Raw genomic sequence first — 11842 nt, 5'->3', positions numbered from 1 at the left:
TTTCGAAATGTTGCAAAGCCTTGTCTATGTGCAACAGCCCTCCAAAATTGGGAAACTCAAATTGATGACCATTTTTATTCATTCCATAATTTACGAATGATTTCATCCGGCATTTTTGCGCCTTATAATATGGTATGTGGATATCTATATTAAGGGTAAGCCCATGTGTTCGACTTTCATCATTAACAAAGTAATTTAGTTTTATATCAAGCCTTTCGTATTTGTAGTACATGCATGTTTTGTACATTGCCTGTGAAACTACATCATTATATTTAGCCAAACAGCATAGTATTTTAAAAGAGTTGCATTTGGTTGTTTTGCATTACACTATAAAAGGCTCTAGCTATGTCTGTTATAGATTGCAGTTCAATCGAATCAGTTTTTTGTCAATATAAAGTATGGATTTTAATGCAAACGAGTTATATCGTGAATATTAAAAAACTTATAGTGAAACAGTCAGTCTCGCAACACCGGCAGCCATGATAAGAAGCAGCTCACTTGGGGTTCTCATCCACACAGTCAGCTTTAAAACACGTGGTACACAACGTAATGGCATTCGCCATATTCTAAATAGGCATTGTTATGCACCAATCATAGAGCGGGGGTGTGTGAACCCCTCCAATCATCGTGAATGAGAGGGAGTGGCTAAGAAATCGGTTGAAGAGATGACAGAAACGGGCGGGACTTGATAGCAGTACATTGCACAGTGATGTCATTGGGAAAATTGGTTCGACGACGGTCGTGGTTACTTGTTTAGAAAACGGCTGTCGGCGCCGCCGGTGCTGCATGAAGTCGAATGTCACAATGTTCACTGAAAACATAAATCGCCACATTGAAAAATAAGTAATATATTTCAAGTCATAAAATAAGATATTTGGCGCGCATTTGTTTATTAAAATTCACAGTAATTCATAATTATTTATAAAACATTTGATATAGGAGACAGGTGAGGAAACAGTCAGCCACACACAGGATTTTCATGATTGGTGACAGAAATGCAAAAGTTATCACTGGTGTCCATCCATCCATCCGTCTATGTCTACGCCCATCCTTCAGTCTTTAATATTGTAGTTCCGGATCTTTCCACCCCTGCTGGTAGGCTTGGTGTTCCTGATTTTGGCTGAGGGTTGGCTGGGCCTGGTGGTGGTTCTCCTCTCCTGGACAGGGGCTCTAGTCCCTTGTAGCCCCCTCATCTGCCTCTCTGGACTGGCCTCTTTCAGCTCACACCTGGTCATCTCCACCTGATCCCCTGTGTGAATAGATCCTGTAATCACACCACCATAGACCAAGCACTGTCTCAGTTCACACAACAGGTGGCCAGTGCAACAGAGCATTTATTTTCATTCAAACTTCTAATATGTTAAGCAGAGTATTGTGTTTTTTTGTTGTTGTATTAAACCTGCATGTTTCTATGAATCCTTGTCAGTGCACTATGTTCTGTAGCACTGTTCACGTGAACGTCCTGTGTGTCTCTGCAGCATGATGTTTAAACCTCGGCAGGCACTCTGCAGCTGAAGTAATACCTGTTCCCAGACCTCAGACAGTTGGAGTGCTGGCTGTCCTTGAAGCCAGCCACTTACTGAGGCATCACATGGTGAGGCATCACATGGTGAGGGCACCATAGGGCAGACGACCAGGAGTAACGCAAGATGACAGTATCGTAAAGCTACGTTGACGGGGTTGGGAAACTCTGGCCCTGATCCCCCAGAAGTGGAACAGGAACAAGGACAACACATTGGCTTATCACACGCTCAGCTATGCAATCCTGTCTATACCGCAGTCCACGGTTTGTGAAACCTTTTTTTTTTTTTATTGTTTCACAAGGGGCATTTGATATGTGGCCTAAATATACAGTGCTGCAATGTGGCAAGACACTTAGCAAATAGGTTTAGACCTAACCTTGTGTGTGAGAGATTATATGTTGTGTTGTGACAGAGTGATACTGGGCTGGTTGAGGCTCTCTAGAATGCTGAAACACCAGTCTGTATGAGATGAGGTGACTCAGATAGAACACACCCCTGGCAGGCTATTTCCTGGATAGCTGTCCATGGAGGAGACGACAATGACAACAATGACCAATTATACAATTGGCATATTGGGGGTACCCCAAACAGGATTAAAACTAAGTACTGGAAAGTTTGCTTATGAGGCAGTGAGAAGAGAGACATTGTGATGTGAACCCATCATTTATATAGTACATTTGAACTCATTTTAGACACATTTCAAAGTGTTCATTTAATACCAGGAGTGAACTTATATACAGAGGATCCACCTCATAAGAGTGGGCCTTTTGAAACACTCACTGAGTAAAACGATGACTGCTGGTGATAAATTGTGTGTGTTGAGTGTGTGTGAGAGTGTGGACAGAAAGTGTTGAGAGTGCCCCTAACCTGTGTCAGAGCTGAGTCTGGGTGTGGTCAGCACAGAGGGGCTCGGTCCTCTGTCCAGTACCTGCCACACCTCCCTCAGCGAACCCTCCGTCGCTAGGGACGACACCAGCGCACCACACGGGCTGGAGGAGGAACGCGACGCCCCGTCCCGTTTCAACAGGGTTGGCGATTGGCTGAGAAGAGGAGGCGTGTTCTCTTTGCTCCGAGAACGCTGTCAAGGACAGAGAGGGCACGGTGAGGGGGTGCATCGCTATTGTGTTACGACCACACGCACAAGGTAGTATTGAGAGTCAAGTTCATGTGTAATGTCAGCATTGTTTAGCGAGTGGATTGGTATCACACTGAAGGCTACACCACTGTAAAGTGATATTGGTTTCAGATCACTAATGCTAGTTGGGGTCAGATCACAGCAGTGTCACACCTGCTGTCTGTGTGTGTCCCTGCTCCCCTGGACCCAGGGGTTGGCAGCCCTGTCCCGGCCTGGGCCCCGCCCCCCACCTTCGCTGTGGGAGAGGGGCTGTACCCTGATGGGGGCTCCCGTCCTTGGTTCCCTCTGAGCGTACTGCAGTTCCTGGGGGAGGCACAGAGACAGGTCAGACTAGAGCGCCCTCTACAGGATGCCTGGGGAATAGCACCAGACTAGAGATCCTCCTACGTTGAGGAGTTTACATTGTAAGATCTCCTCAGAGAACACACTTAGCACACCTGTTTCCAATGACCATTCATTTGAATCAGGCGCGCTGGAGGAGGGAAACATCTAAAACATGCAGGACAACGACCCTCAAGGACCAGGATATGAGAACCCTGTTCTAGACAATAAAACATAAATTTCCCTATGGGATTAATAAAGTCTTATTTGATATTAATCTTATCAGGTCTTGATATGAGTTTAGTTTGACCTAATGTATTTCCTCCTCTCTTTTATCAAACAAGGAATGACGGAACAGAGTGGAGAGGCTGACAATCCTGAGTGGAGTGTGGCGCCACCTGTGTGGTGAGTTGGTACTGCAGCTGCTCCAGAACAGACAGCCGCCCCTGCTGACGCTCCGGTCCGGGGCCAGACCGGTCTCTCTCTGGCCCCGCTGCCTCTGGTGCTGGAGAGAACACAGGCGCTGGCTGGGGGACTGAGGGGAAGAGGGAGGGGGGGGGGAGGGAGGGAGAAAGATGAACACAAAAGAATGTGGGTGGGGTGTGTTTGTTCACCAGGCGGTATGTGCAAGCTCTTTTGAGTCTCCCATAATCCTGCAGTTCAGCAGTGATCAGGGTGGTGAGGCGGAAGAGCAGAACGGAAGCTTCCTGTCCTGTCAACACTGCCCTCCACTCCATCTCATCACAACGGAGATGGACTTCCTGGCTTTGATGCTAACTGTTTAAACCAACAGGTGCCATGCCCCCCGCTCATGTAACTCAGGACAGTATTGCTTAACAGAACAGTGTTTCTAAGGAGTTCTGTGCCAGGCGTTGTTACCAAACCCTGGTGACTACCAGAGTCCAGTTCTAGGGGGTGTTTTTTTATGACTGGGCTGAACTTGTTCACCCTATATTGAGAGTACGGTGTTGCTCGTTGATTATATGCACAAAGCAGAAGTCTAAAACAAGCTGCCTTGTGTTGGAATCAGGCGTACCCTCCAGTCCTGCATGGATGAGCTGGGAGCGGAGCCGATTCCCCATCTCAATCAGCTGCTGCTTGTCCCGGCTCAGACGGGCGATACAGCGGGCAGCCTGCTTCAGCCTGGTCTCTGGCAGCGGGGCGCTGGGTTTAGACCCCTGGGCGGCCCCCAGGCCCACCCCAGACCCCAGGGATAGGAGCTGCTGCTGTCTCAAACGGAGGTTCTCCTCCTGCAGCTCATGTACCATCTCACTCTGAATGGAGGGATGGACGGAGAGAGACAATGAGCGAGAGGGAGAAAAAAGACAAGGGAAGACAAACTTCTTTCACAACAAAGGAAAGAGTCTTGATGCCTGACACACAAGGCGGTTTCCACATTACCTGTTCACAGACAATGGGCTCCCTCCTGCTGGCGATGTCCATCTTCAGAGCCGATACCTGGTTGCCCAGGGCAACCGTCTCCAGGTTGGTGAGGATGCTTCCCTTTTGGTACTCCTCTTTCTCCCTCCTCACTTCTGCCAACTCCATCTCTACGGCAACCAGCTTCTGGTGCAGCCCCGCCTCCTCTGCCTTCCAACTCCGCTTCTGATTGGCCAGCTCCAAGCGCAGCTCCTCCCCCTCTACCTGCTTGGAATGACACTGGATGAAAGATGCAGAGATGAGATGACAGGCTAGACAGTTTAGATGACAATAGAGACAGCTGTTTTTGATAAAGTTGGGAATCTTTGTGTGTTACCTGCTGTGTGAGGGAGGCCATGGCAGACTCCAGGTGTGCCACCCTCACCTCATGCTTTCTCAATGCTGCAGTTAAAGCAACCTTCACAACACGCAGACCACCTGACCAGGAAACACAGCCAATGGCCAATCAGAATGTGGCATGTCATGTGACAGCTGTCTGTCTCAACATTCCTAAGAATATCCACCCCTTTCAACAGTGTCAATCTAACGATGGTCTTACTTGTTTACGGTCTCTCTAATCGTCACTTTTTCTTAGAACTGGTTTCCTAACAGTTCAGTTTCTCCTACTGTGTATCTGACCAGTGAGTCTCTCCTAATCCTAATCTCACCCACCAGTAATCCCTCACTGATGCTTCCAGCTGTGGTCTTCTTAACCAGCGGCTGCCTTATCCTCTCTCACCTATGGTCTCATTGAGCGAGCGGATGTGGTTCTGCAGGTAGGCGTTGTCTGCTGAGATGGGGTCCAGCAGGGGGGCCAGTGGGGGGGCCAGGGAGTCTGTGGGGGGGATCAGGGCTCTGGTGGCCCCATCTAGCTGCTCCTCCAGCTGTCTGCAGCGTGCCTTAACCTCTGACAGCTGCTCCTCCATGGCCTCAGTGTAGCCTGGTGAACACACCCAGAGCCCATCATAAACACACACACACCCACACACACACACACAGAGCTCATCATAAACACACACACAAACACAGAGCTCATCATAAACACACACACACACACACACACACACAGAACCCATCATAAACACACCCACACACGGAACCCATCAAAAATTCATTTTATGGCACTTTATTTAACGTTATTTAACAGTACTATTGTTGCACTACCTCCATTCTTTATTTACTTTTACTCATACTGGTACTATCTTTCCTTATATTGTTTTTCTGTTTTGTCTAGTTGTTCTATTTGTGATGTAATAGCCTGCATGGAGAATACTTAGTATTGTATACATGGCGAAATAAAGTTGAATTGAAACACACACAGAGCCTATCGTGAACACTAACACACACACTGGGGGTTGACCGATTATCGGCGCCGATTTTAAGCATTTTTTGATGGTTATAAGTATCTGTCATTTTCAAAACCGATTGGCCATTTTTATTTAATTTTTTCCTTCACCACAACCTGGTGCTGCTGGATTGGGACTACTAATTGTTACCCATTTTATTAGATTATAAAACTTTTACATTTATTTTCCATTAATTGTATATGTGTTGCATGTTGTGGTTTAAATTTACTTCTTTAAGTTTTAATTTTTTGTTTTTACAGAATGCTGATGGATGCTCCCTGCACTTTTTATGTCGTTATTATTATTATTAATGTTGTTATTATTAACAGTTCTCAGAATTAAAGATATTGTTAAAACATTTCAAGTCTTTGTCAGAGGCCTTTTTATTCTTAATTTTTAGATTTCTTTCTTTTCTTTTTTTTACTAGACATGTATATCGGTTCAAAATATCGGTTATCGGTCTACTTGATCTGTAATAATCGGTATTGGCCCTGAAAAACGGATATCGGTCAACCCCTAATGTGTACCCCCTCCCCTAACATGCAAAGGGTCTGTCCTGCCATCACGTGTATTATTTTCTGTGTTCTTTTGGTCACAATGAACAACCTGAGATAATATGGAGATGTCTGCTCTTTTCTAGTAAAAGTTACAGACGGGATCCACATGATATCTGGCCGTTTTTTCACCTGATATCATGTGTAAGTGCCACACTGTGTGCGTGTACCGTGAGTGTGTACATTGTGTGTGTGTGTCTTCTTCACCTGCTGGACTGGTCTTGACAGAGCTGTCAGTGGTCTTGGCTGGAGGACCAGCGGGCTGCAGGGTGGAGGTGAAATCCCCTGGGACTCTGGGATGAGCAGGGGGAGGAGCAGGGGCAGGGGACCTCTGCTGGCTAAGGACCTCCATGTCCCACCTCATCTGGGCCACCACAGCCCTCAGACTGCTGTTCTGCTGCTGCAGCAGACGCAGCTCTTCAGACGGGAGGGAGGCCACGCCCTGGCCTGGTCTCGTACCCTGCACACACACACAGTTCATCTCCATGACCACTAGATGGAGTAGTAAGTCTGGCTATAGTTCCTTATCATCTTTGCCTTCAGTATTGTCAGGGTCTGTCAGACATAGCTTATCCACCACCTCACTCAGCTGATGCACTAATGAGAATACCCCTAACAGCGACCCCCTTTCAAGTGCACCACAGATGACACAAGTCAAGGTTGACTGAAAACCTACACCCATGTGTCTTCCAGAACGCAACAGGAAACGCTCAGAGGCATGGTGACCTTTGCCTCCGCAAAACTCCTGACCTTTGGTGTTCTGACAAACAGCGAGTCCAGTTTCCCAAACCAAGCAGATGTCTTTAACAGCAGACCTGGGGTCAGATCACCAGCACCCCACCCAGCTAATACATGACACACTAGTTTACTTAGCATCTGATCTAGAGTCAGATCATGGCGTTTGGGTGTGGTTACAGGGTAAACAGGCCACAGGGACAACTTAGGCTGATGCAATTATAAAGACTGTATTCTCTGAATGAGCAAAACAGTTTGTCAACAGTCCAAACAGACCAGGTTGAACTTACTAGATCATGTCAAAATGTAATGCTTTCTAAGTGACGTATGGGTGGGAATTTACAACCTCTGGATTTGCAGTCATACTCTACCACCGAGCTATCCCCCAATCGCTCTGAAGTGAGTTTATGGTTTCTAAACATTTCACGGTCCAACTGGGTCGGACGTTAAGTCGCGGGCCAGGTGGAGGGAGATGATGTCACAGGGAGAGCACATGGAGGTCAGGTTTACACAGCATGCTGCAGCTGGCATGGTGGGGTGGTTAGAGTGGCGGTCGGTCAGACGAGAAGGAGGATGGGGAGAATGAGGGGAGCTTCATAAACACAACACATTCCTCAGCTGGCTGCTTGTGTCCATAGCCACAAGAAGAACTGTAGCAGCAAGAAAGTCAGCCAGCAGCTAGCCAGCCTGCCAGCCAGAGGAAAAGGTCATCAGATCACTCTGGAGGCACAGGGAAAGGCCAGCTCCTAAAAAAGACATCTGGATGAACCGGCGTACGAGATAGACAGAGAGAGAGATAAAGAGAGGGGGAGGGGAGGGGGGTGTAGAGAGAACATGCCACCATGTCAGGGTACAGCAGCTCTTCTCAGATGCTATTTCAAGACCCTTCAATCCAGCACAACTAACGGCGGCCAAAGACGATCCAGTTTCAGTCAGGCCTCCGGTAGCTGTCCCCTCAATCTAGCCCCCCAGAATAGCTGTGGTAACAACAACTCTGGGTTCGGGTTCATCCAGACCTGAGCTTCTCCGCCACACACACACACACACACACACAGCAGGGAGCCTTGGCCTCGACATTTCCATTTATCCTGGAGTGTGTCTACTGTACCTGCAGGGCCTGGTCTCTCTCTGCTGTGACGGTGTGCAGTAAGACCCCCACGTCCTGCAGCTCTCTCTCCCTCTCCCTCAGCTCTGCCGCTGCCTGGGGACCACAGCACAATCCTCCACGTCAGTGTGACAGCCCACAGTCTGTGTGTGTGTGTGTGCATGCGTGTGAGTGTGTGTGAGTGAGTCTGTGTGTGTACCTGGTCCCTGGCCTGGGTGAGGCCCTGTATTAAGCCCTCGCTGGCCAGGTAGTGCTCAGCCTTGAGGTCCTCACAGCGTCTCTGCCACTCCAGCTCCAGCTGCACCCTCCTCTGCTCCAGGGCCTTCTCCCTCTCCACACCCAGGCCCAGCTGCTGCTTGTACCTGGGACACACACACACACATCAATCCATCTATCCATCCCTTTATCCTCTCCTCTCTGTCGCCCGCCATGCTCCTCTCCTCTCTGTCTCCTCCTCACCTCTCGGCCTCCCCCCTGCTCCTCTCCAGTTCAGTCCTGAGCTTGGCTTCTCTCTCCTGCAAGGCCAGCAGCTCTGTGTCCTTGACGACAGTCTCCTTGGAAACCTGAGTGATGTATGTATCCCAGCCAGTTCGAGTTGTCTCCAGCTCAGTATGAAGCCTACAGATAGACACATACACACGAACACACATACACAAAGGTAAGGCATTCCATTGCTATATTAGTACAAGAAGTATATGGATGGGTATTGTCCTTAAAGGAATATATTAACACTGAACACAATGCTGTCTATGGATCCTATTGGGCGGCTGCCTTTTCTTCACTGCGCTCTCTCCTTTCACACATGGTTACGTAATCACAGCTCTCTTGACAGCACCAGTGATCAACACCCACACCCTTAATCACTGGCTATGCATGCACACACACACACACACAGACACACAGACACACACACACACCTCTCTATCTGCTTGTCTCTGTGTGCGAGTGCCTCCGCCTGCTCTCTCTGGGCCCTGCGTGTGTGTGCAGCCATGGCGTCAAGCTGGCTCTGCAGCTGGGAGGACTGGGTCTCCACCAGGCCCAGCTGGGAGGAGTGAGCCCCCCTCAGAGCCTCCAGCTGGGCCTCCCTCTCCCTCACGGCCCGGTCCAGATCCTCATGCCTACACAAGACACACCGATGAGTGACCTGTATTGATCCTCATGATGATGATGATGACATCGGCAGCCGGACTCACTTCCTGTTGCAGGCCTGCTCCTCTGTCCTCCTCCTGGCCTCCATCTTCCTCAGCTGCTCCTCCAGCTGCCTGATCCTGATGGCACGGGGACAGTCTCACAGCGCGTACACAAACACACACAAGTACAGGCCAGACGCAAAAGACACCAGCACGCTACATCAGTACACCCACATCCACACACGGGTGTACCCACACCCACACACGGGTGTACCCACACCCACACACAGGTGTACCCACACCCACACACAGGTGTACCCACACCCACACACGGGTGTACCTGCTGTCCTTGACCGCCGTGATGTCCTGTATCTCCAGCTGCCTGCGCTGCAGCAGGGTGTGTGTGTTCTGACAGAGCTCCTCAGAAGCTGTCAGCCTCTCCTGGGTCTGGAGCTGGGTCTGGGCCAGGACCTCAGCCTCCTTAGACAGCAGCTTGACCTGGGGGCGCACACACACACACACACACCAGGGATGAACACAACTTTCACCAGACCAGCTTTGGGAATCTTTACACACAATAACACAGAGACACACTCCTCACCTTGAGCTTGTGAGCCAGAACCACAGCGCGCATCTCGTCCATCCTCAGGTTGAACTCATGCTCTCTCAGTCTCAGCTCATTGTCAAAGTCAGCCATCAGCTCCTGATAACACAACACCCTATCAATAAGATTGATCAATATCACGCTCTACAACACCGCTGTAACTCGTCCACCAGACGATATTGGTATGATAGTTTATATTTGGAGATATGCATACATGTGATACTGGAGCAAAGCTGAACTGAGGGTCAGTAGCGTTGCTAAGGGAAGTGTTGCTATGGGGAGTGTTTCTATGGGGAGCTTCCCTAATGTTTATGAGGCCTGTGCACTCAGGAGTCAGGGTAACTAGGCTGTTCTGGTTTAACTATCTGGGTTATGGATAATGGAAAGACGGAAGGGGTTAGGGTTAGGAGGGGGGCAGGGCAACCTGAGAATGACTACTGTGTCATGCCAAAATGGTTCTTCCTTCTGACCTGAGCACAGTCCAGCCCAGCAGCCCCCTGGCTGAGGCTTCTCATTCACCAGAGCAGGGGTCACCATCTCCTGTTACCTTCTTGAGAATGTTCAGTACAAACACATAGCTTGGTGGAGGGGGTCTTAAAGTCACTGAGCTCATCATCAGACAGTTTGCCACCTGCACACACTAAACACCCTGCCACACACGTGACAGCAGGTTGGGCTAATGTTCAGGGGAGTATAGGTTTATTGTAGAGGTACTGATGCTATGTAAGGGCTCCTCTTCAGTCTGTGTGTATGGGTGTAAGTGTGTGTGTGTGTGTGTTCACCTGTTTCTGCAGGGCCAGCTCCCCCTCCACCTCCTGTAGGCGGTGCTGCAGATCTCGTTTCATCCCTTCATATGCCTCCCTCTGCTTCTGGATGTCTCCGTCCTTACAGCTGACACACACACACACACACACACACATAGCAAACCATGCTCAGAGCTAGGCATCACAGAGAGGATTTACTCAAAACAGGTTCTCCTTTGCCCTTCTTCTCCTGTCCCCTCCATCCGTTCCTCTACCCTCTGGCAGATCTCACCCCTGCAGTCTTTCCAGCTGCAGCCTGTGTTCAGCAGCCCTCTGATGGCTGCGTCGCCTCTCCTCCTCTCTCTCTCTCTCCTCCTTTTCTCTCTGCTCTTGCAGTTTGGCCACCTGGATACGAAGCTGGCTCACCTCCTCTTGTCTATGGCAGAAAACAGCCGTTTGGAATGGTACACGTCCCAAAGCGACCCCTCAGCACATGGGAGCAAGTGTGGTTAAAAAGGCAGAGCAACTTGTTGAGAATGGAAAGTCAACACTCCTCACCTGGCGGTCTCTGTGGCCTGAACTCTTGTTGCCTTTGCGTCATATTTCTCCAGTTCGCGGTCCCTCTCCTCCAGCACGGTCAGGTTGTAACGGAAGTCGTCTCGAAGCTGCTGAAAGCGCTGTCTGAGGACGGAAAGCTCGTCCTGAGCTCCGCGGAGTGATGATTCTAGCTGCAGTACGCGCAGGCTCTGGAGCTCCTTCCACTCCCGTTCCTTTCTGGCCAACTGGGCCTCAAGGTCGCCTGCGGCTCCATAAGACTGCATTCAGCTGCGTTGAACAGAGATATTCCTACTGTACTGTACTTGACGACAGCTATCAGAAGTTGAAGTTAGCTAGCTTAGTTAGCATGGTTTTGAAAAATAGGAAGTTTACTCTTAGTTTGAAAAATAGTATTTATTTATATTTGGCTTATATTATGTAGCATAACCCCAACATAACTTAATTTGTATCTTAACGGTGAATATCTTGTGGATGACTAAACTGTAGATATCTAGCCAGTTAACTTAACAAACTTCCTTCTCCCGCTGATGTCAGCTGTTTCTATGGAAACTGAAACGCTGTCCGTCGTCGAAATATTCCGTGTAATACATATGAGCCGAGAAGAGAGCAGCCTACCGTTCACTGTGCAATACATTATTTAAAAAAATGATTCTTGTTTTTCTTTATTTA

General features: G+C 49.0%; 1 protein-coding gene and 1 long non-coding RNA gene across 3 annotated transcripts; one reads left to right on the top strand and one right to left on the bottom strand.

Annotated features, from left to right (window-relative positions):
• Nucleotides 1–169: 169 nt before the first annotated feature.
• Nucleotides 170–11728, bottom strand: ccdc57 (coiled-coil domain containing 57). Of its 2 annotated transcripts, none has more exons than XM_047033000.1 (19): nt 11174–11721; nt 10908–11051; nt 10655–10763; nt 9870–9971; nt 9609–9766; nt 9332–9406; nt 9056–9256; nt 8598–8756; nt 8338–8500; nt 8142–8234; nt 6506–6758; nt 5138–5338; nt 4736–4836; nt 4381–4638; nt 4016–4253; nt 3378–3514; nt 2812–2961; nt 2391–2601; nt 170–1249 (listed from the first exon to the last, which is right to left on the bottom strand). In XM_047033000.1, exons 1-19 carry the CDS (start codon nt 11434–11436, stop codon nt 1053–1055), a joined length of 3213 nt encoding a protein of 1070 aa, XP_046888956.1. In that variant the 5' UTR covers nt 11437–11721; the 3' UTR covers nt 170–1052. The 2 variants fall into 2 exon arrangements, with proteins under 2 accessions (XP_046888956.1, XP_046888954.1); XM_047032998.1 differs by having other exon boundaries at nt 171–1264; nt 11174–11728.
• Nucleotides 2509–3415, top strand: LOC124476032. Its single transcript, XR_006956997.1, has 3 exons — nt 2509–2624; nt 2849–2982; nt 3324–3415. It is a non-coding gene; the product is annotated as an uncharacterized LOC124476032 (long non-coding RNA).
• Nucleotides 11729–11842: the final 114 nt, after the last annotated feature.

This window comes from Hypomesus transpacificus, chromosome 13, assembly GCF_021917145.1.
Source record: "Hypomesus transpacificus isolate Combined female chromosome 13, fHypTra1, whole genome shotgun sequence".
Classification (NCBI taxonomy): domain Eukaryota; kingdom Metazoa; phylum Chordata; class Actinopteri; order Osmeriformes; family Osmeridae; genus Hypomesus; species Hypomesus transpacificus.
This window is presented reverse-complemented; position numbering and strand designations above follow the sequence as displayed.